The sequence below is a fragment of the Piliocolobus tephrosceles genome, chromosome 13, assembly GCF_002776525.5.
Source record: "Piliocolobus tephrosceles isolate RC106 chromosome 13, ASM277652v3, whole genome shotgun sequence".
In the NCBI taxonomy this organism is placed as follows: domain Eukaryota; kingdom Metazoa; phylum Chordata; class Mammalia; order Primates; family Cercopithecidae; genus Piliocolobus; species Piliocolobus tephrosceles.
In genome coordinates this window covers 57,978,744-57,986,007 of record NC_045446.1, presented here as the reverse complement: position 1 = coordinate 57,986,007, position 7,264 = coordinate 57,978,744, and the positions used below count along the sequence as shown (strand labels likewise).

At 40.7% G+C, this 7,264-nt stretch overlaps 1 protein-coding gene across 1 annotated transcript; it reads right to left on the bottom strand.

Moving 5' to 3' along the window:
* Positions 1-293: 293 nt before the first annotated feature.
* LOC111524658 (olfactory receptor 6) lies at positions 294-1,243 on the bottom strand. The gene is given in 2 exon segments (XM_023189889.1): positions 294-478; positions 481-1,243. Coding segments are annotated over 2 exon segments (948 nt in total).
* Positions 1,244-7,264: the final 6,021 nt, after the last annotated feature.

Sequence of the window (7,264 nt, the reverse complement as noted above, 5' to 3'; positions counted from 1 at the left end):
AATTTATTATGTGTAATGTGCTATGAACAACATCTTGTACATGTTAAATATTTATTATATTATTTCAAGGTACTTATTAAGTATCTACAATGTATATTAATACTAGTTAATGCTTAAAGCAATATACGTCAAGTATCCTGTTTCTCTTTCAATTTTTTTTTACTTTGCCCATGTTGTGATTTATTTAAGAATCCAGGCCTGTAGCGCAGTGATAATAATAAGCAGGGCTATGATAAATGTCATGGGAATGGAATCCTGCATGGGATACTGTCTTCTCCTCAAAGCAGCAGAGCTCAACAGAGCAGGAGACATTAGCCACCCCTCAAGGTCTTTTTGATAGCATTCTTGACTTCCTGGTTCCTTAGGCAGTAGATGAATGGATTTAGCACGGGTGTGAGGCTTGCATACACAGCTGAGACTAGTTTGTTGGAATTAAACGACACAATAGCTCTGGGCTGAACATATATGAAAATCATGGCGTGTAATAAATTATGACTACAGTGAGGTGAGATGCGCAAGTGGAGAAGGCCTTCTTCCTTCCCTGGATGGAGGATATATGCAGAATGGTGGAAACAATGTAGATATAGGAGAGGACAGTGATAATGAGAGGGAACACAAGAATGGCAATAGCCAAAGCAAAGTCCACTAGTTCAGCTGTGGACATGTCTTTACATGCCAGTTTGAGGATTGGTGAGATATCACAGAAAAGTGGTTCATAACATTGGAGCCACAGAAAGCAGAAAGCAACATGTCAAATGAAGTAGACCTTGATGACAGAGACCATGAAACCACTCATGTAAGAGAAAGCCACCAGCTGCCTACAATAACCTGTGGTCATGATGACTGAGTATCGAAGAGGGTGGCAAGTGGCCACGTAGCAGTCATAGGCCATGGCTGCCAGGAGCACACGCTCTGTGCAGGCAAGTGAGATAAAGAAGTAGAGCTGGGTCATGCAAGCTGTGAAGGAGATGCACCGTCTCTGCAGGAGGAATCCGTCCAGCATCTTGGGGACTGTGACAGAGACATACCAGACCTCCAGAAAGGACATGCTACTCAAGAAATAGTATATTGGCTTATGGAGGGAGCTAGTGACCCAAACAGTGAGCATGATGACAAGATTCTCTACTACCACTAACAGGTAGACCACAAGGAAGAGGAAGAAGAGCAGGACCCGCAGCCATGGGGCAGCGGGAAAGCCCACCAGGATGAACTCAGTGACCAGAGTGATGTTTAGCCGCAGCATGATTAAAAGCACTGGGCAACACTGAAGTCTTCTATGGCCACAAATAATAAAGACGACCATGGCATCAAATGTAAGACAAAAATACATTAATAATTCAGTCTTTTATGTAAATGAAACTCCTTAGATAATTTATGTTAATGGGGACTCATCTTCAAATGTGAAGCACACGTTTTCATTGATATTTTATTTTTTAAATAAAAGTCTCCTGAAATCAAAATGGACTTCCATCCCAATCTCATGCACCTGATGGCAATGATTGAAATGGCAATATTTACACCATTCCTAATTCCTTTGACAATGAACATAGACCCATTTTTCTGTCTCATATTGATTTCAGTTATCGGTTTAATTAGGAACTCACTGCACAAACATTTATTCTTATCTGAAAGGAAACATAGAAGATAGCATCAAGTCAGAAAAAGTTAAGAAGTTTAATATTTGGGTGACCCCTGAGCCTTAATCCACACAGATTATGCAAATTAGAGTCTGAGGAAAATTGGAAATTATAACTAAGGTAAGGTAGGCATTCTTATAGCTTTTCTCTTTTTATAGGAGAGAATACGGAAGTATGTAATGGTTGAGTGATCTGTTCGGTATGACACAACTGCTACGAAATGAAAATAAGACTGAAATATTGTTCTGACTCTAAATCAGTGTTCTTAAATTCTATGCAGAGGTGAATTTTTGGTAAATTGTGTGGCTGATGATGGGGTTGTGGATTGTTACAAATGTCCTGAAGGGTAGAAGCCTCTACATTGGTGGTGGTTCCTACTGGGGCTAGACCATAGGTAAAGCTAGCCACTCTGTGCTTCCAGAATAGCTTCTTTTCCTCAAGAAAGTCATTTGATCAAAGGTATTGAAGCTAGTCCAGAAACTCTTTGCTAGTAAACTATGAGTAAAGTATAGCTTGGAGGCTGGGAGTAAGGGACAATCTTTTCCCACCCAGAAAAGAGTGCTGAGCTCTGCCAGTGTGTGGTGCTATGGAAAGGAGAAAGTGGTGCCAATAATATGCATTTGACACGTCATCGTTCAATTCCTTGCCATGAGCTCTACCCAGAATATCTCTAGTCCAGGGGAATGTCAGAGTGAACCCTGATTGACCTACTACTCTTTCTGTGTAGTGAGCCTTGGTGCTAATTCACTTGGTAGGTCAGGGTTTCTAAATATCAGTTATGTTTTCATTCTCTAGCCCGGAAAGGTGTGGAGACAAAGGAAGGCACATAAATGTAGAAGGACAGATAGATTTTGTAATGCTGGAGGGAAGAATTTTTTGTGAACTAGACCAACTAGCTTACTAATTGATTTTATTAAATGTCCCCTATCCTTAAAGCATATATTCAGGTGCTGCATTCAGACCATTGTTCATCTTTTCTGACAACCTCTTGTCCATTATGTTCTTCTCTTGGCACAGAAAGAGTGGTACGTCAATCAGGGTTCATTCTGACATTCCCCTGGGCTAGAGATATTCTGGGCATAGCTCATGGCAAGGAATTGACTGATGTTGTGTCAAATGCATATTATTGGCACCACTGTCTCCTTTCTATGGCAGCACACACTGGCAGAGCTCAGCACTCTTTTCTGGGTGGGAAAAGATTGTCCCTTACTCCCAGCCTCCAAGCTACACTTCACTCATAGTTAACTAGAAAGGAGTTCCTGGCCTGGTTCTTCAATATCATTGTTCAAATGTTTTACTTGGGGAAAAGAAAGTGTTCTGGGAGCAGAGAGTGTCTAGCTTTACCCAAGGTCTAGCCCCAGTAGGAAGCAACACCAGTGTAGAGGCTTCTACTCTTCAGGACATTTGTAACAACCAACAATCCCATCATCTGCCACACAATGTACCAAAAATCCACCTCTGCATAGAATTTAAGAGCACGGGCTTTAGAATCAGAACAATATTTCAGTCTTATTTTCATTTCATAATAGTTGTGTCATACTGAACAGATCACTTAACCATTACATACTTCCTTTTCTTCTTCTATAAAAAGAGAAAAGCTATAATAATGCCTACCTTCCTGGATTGTGTTGTGAGAATTAAATGTGAGAATGCATGGAGGACCTTTAACATAGGACTTGATGCAAACTTATTCTCTACAAACATCAATTATTACTATGTCATATTAGACTCATACATACTTACTTAATTATATACGCTCACATGTTTTTACTCATATATTCAGAAACACACACAGTCATTTACTTTCTCTTTACTCACTTTTCCTGTTATAGTCTGATGAAGAAAATAACCCCAAATTCCTGGAGAACAGGATTGTAGACCACTCACACCATATTCCTAGTTTACTTTTTAATGAATTGTTTTTATTACTTAAGCATACCCATGTTTCCTTCACATTTTCCTCCACTTTTTGCAACAAATATAACTCCAGCATGCTCTAGTTTGAAGCACGTAGGGATATAGAACAATGTCCTTCTAGTGTCTTTGTTTTAGAACCAAAAACCTTGAGCTTTGGGCACCCTATGGGGAAAAATCCTTTCATTATACTGTAAAACTTCTTTTTTACAGTATTGAACATGGTGGTTCTTAAGAGAAAACAACACCCTGACAGACTTCTTTAGGAAAAAGAAACACATCCCTTATGCATTTGTCCAACATCCAGAGGGTCCAGGGCTGCCCAAATTTCCCCAACTTGGAGTAAAGATGTATGGGATCTACTTTCCCATTTGCCTCCCCAAAATACTCTTTATCCTGTTCAGTAATGATACCTTCAGTCATTTCCCCAAGTTCTTCCTCATCTTCCCTGGAACTTTCCTCAGGAATCAACCAATCTGTCTTGGTTTCTTCAGCCACTCAGTACAGTCTGTCTGTCCTTACTCTGAGAATAGAAAATCCTTCAGATATTTACACTGATCATGAGAAAGCAAAGTGGTCCACAGTTTCTTGTACTTTCTAACGATATACGCATGGCCCTTGCTTAGTCTGCATGGTAGGTATTGCAGCTCTAAGGCAAGAAGACATGAGAAGGGACAGAATAATATATTCAACTCTAGCCTACCCTTTTCCCATGTCTTCTCTCCAGGGACCAACTTACACTGTCTTTCCTAGCTCTAGGGAAACTTGGTGTGTACTGCCAAGATATGTACAGGGGACCTGGGAAGCTGAGTCTCCATTCATGTCTAAATTCTTGTTTGATCCTGGAACAGTGTTATTTATACCTATGAGTATGGCGTAGTCCTTTTTACTAACTGTTACATGCAAGGTGATATAACATCAAGTGACTCAGAAAGCACATAAGAAATATAAGTGGGTTAAAGGTAATAGAGACATTTATTTGTTTCATTATTTGTATAAAACATGCTTCCCGCTTTCACTTATCTCATAGTATATATAGGGCACGGTGCTATGCATTCTCCGGAATAAAAATATATGTCCTGACCCCTATGTTTTGGAAGCCTATGATGTTTCAAGTAAAATAAGAGATATATAGTATAACCAAGATAGAGTGTGATATGTGCCATAACAGAGTTACAACAAAATGCTCTGAGAACTCCAGTAAGGGAGAAATTCTTTTTGACTGAGAAACTTGGAAAATATTTCACCAAATAGATGTTATTTAAGGCTCATGGAAAAAAATAGTTTGAAAGTAGTATTAAAGAAAGTAATTTTTGTTCACCAATTACAAATCTTTGTTTCTAATCCAAGTTTCACTAACATTTTTTGACAATTGACTGTAGAAACTTGTCTTTATATTTCATTTTATTCACCCATAAAATGGGATAACAGTATTTTCCTTGTAAATATTATATAATTTATATTAGCATGGAAAGTTATATGTATAAAGGGAGCCATTTTAACAAGACTGCAGAGTAGGAGATCTCAGCCTTCAATCCCCCCACAACAATAATTAGACAGCTATCCTTGATAGAAAATAATTCTTGGAGAAGTCAGGAGGCCATTTTAAAAGGTGTTGCAACTAGTGCAGAAAAAAAAAATCCTCAGAATACTTACACAAAAATTAGTTAAAAATTTTTCATTTTGTCTGCATCTCATCCCCCAGGCCAAGAATGCTCAGGGCTGAGAGGAAACTCCCCAGCCCATGAGTTTCACTCACAGAGAAAAGGAGAGCAGGGTGACCAACCAGCATCCCCACCATTTTGGAGCACTGCCTGAAGGACCCACTTCTGTTCCACCCCACAAGGTCACTGGTGAGCCTGGGATAGCAGAGACATCTGGAGATGGCTAGGAATGAAGAAGGGTTGAGGCTCTCAGCATGTGCGATGCAAAGGGAGCCACTGCATTTCCAGGTGACCTGCTCTGACCCCAACAACTTTTGTTGTTGAAGACATCAGCAGCCCTTGCAGCTGCCACATACCCTCTGCAGCTTTTGCTACTGAGGAACCCATAGCATTTGTTGTCATGGACCCCAGCAGCCTGCTTCACAGAGGATCCCCCAAAGTTTTTGTCTCTAAGGGTACTGTAGTTTTCCACCATTGCAGAGCTGAGCTGTCACCCTTCCCAGTCACTCCTTATCAAAAACTGCTCCAGGTGGTGATGCCATGGGCATTTGCAGCCGATCCCATAGCTGTGTGTGTGCATGCAGCTGACTCTGACTCCTACTACAAGCCCACAGTCCAGGCATCTGTGGATGATTCCTGCAGCTTCATACATGTACACTGCCAGACCTAACCCTTGTAGCTTCATGTATGCACACTGCTGGCCTCCATGCATATGTCTGCGGTTGGTCATGGCCCCTGCCACTTGCCCAGGCTTTTGCAACCGGACCCAGTAGCACTGCTAAAAAGACCCCAACAGACCTTGAAACCACCCTGGACCTTCTGCAACTTTTGCCAGTGGGGTCACACAATTGCCCATGTGTATCTCAGTCATCTGAGCTAACAAGACTTTGTGTCTCCTTCACACACATCCACAATTGTTTTGTTAGCTCAGGATCCTTGTGACTGTAGGCCTGGGGCCAGAACATACTTCACTGTGCCTTCCCCAACTGGTAAAAATCTTTCCTTACTAAAGCCAGTCCATTAATTAGGAAGTGATGACTGCTTCTTCAAATGTGCAAAACCGTATGCAAGACTATAGGATTATGGAGAATTAGGAAAACATGATGCCACCAAAGAAACACAATAAATGTCCAGTAACTTACCCTAAGAATGAAGATGCACAAATAGCCTGACAAATAATTCAAAATAATTGTTTTGAAGCTACTCAGTGAGCTACAAAAGAACACAGATAAATACTTTAATGTAATCAAAAACAAAGTGATGGGTTTAAAAAAGAAATAGAAAACATAAAAAGAACAAAACAAATTTTGGAGATGAAAAATGCACTAACTAAACCAAAATATATAATAGAGAGTTTCAACAGTGATTTTATTGTGCAGAGAAAAGAATCAGCAAACGTGAGGACAGGTTATTTGAAATTATCCAGTCAGAAGAGAAAAAAAGAGTGACAAAGAATGAGGAAGTCTGCAGGATGATGAAACACAATTAAGAGAAAAAAATACACTTATGGGAGTCTGAGAGGAAAGGGAAGAAAGCTCATTAAAAATAATGGTTGAAAACTTTCCAAATCTGGGTATAGATATGAAGATCCATGTACATGTAGCTGAAAAGCCTCTTAACAGGTTTAACCCAAACATATCTTCAATGAGACGTGTTTTAATCTGCTGTAATCTCAATGTTTGTGTCTACTCAAAATTCCTATGTTATCTATCACTGCAATGGTATCAGGAGGTGGAGTGTATTAGTCTGTTTTCATACTGCTATAAAGAAACACCTGCGGGGGGGCGGAGCAAGATGGCCGAATAGGAACAGCTTCAGTCTCCATCTCCCAGCGCGAGCGACACAGAAGACCGGTGATTTCTGCATTTTCAACTGAGGTACTGGGGTCATCTCACTCGGGAGTGCCGGACAATCGGTGCTGGTCAGCTGCTGCAGCCCGACCAGCGAGAGCTGAAGCAGGGCGAGGCATCGCCTCACCTGGGAAGCGCGAGGGGGAAGGGAGTCCCTTTTCCTAGCCAGGGGAACTGAGACACACAACACCTGGAAAAT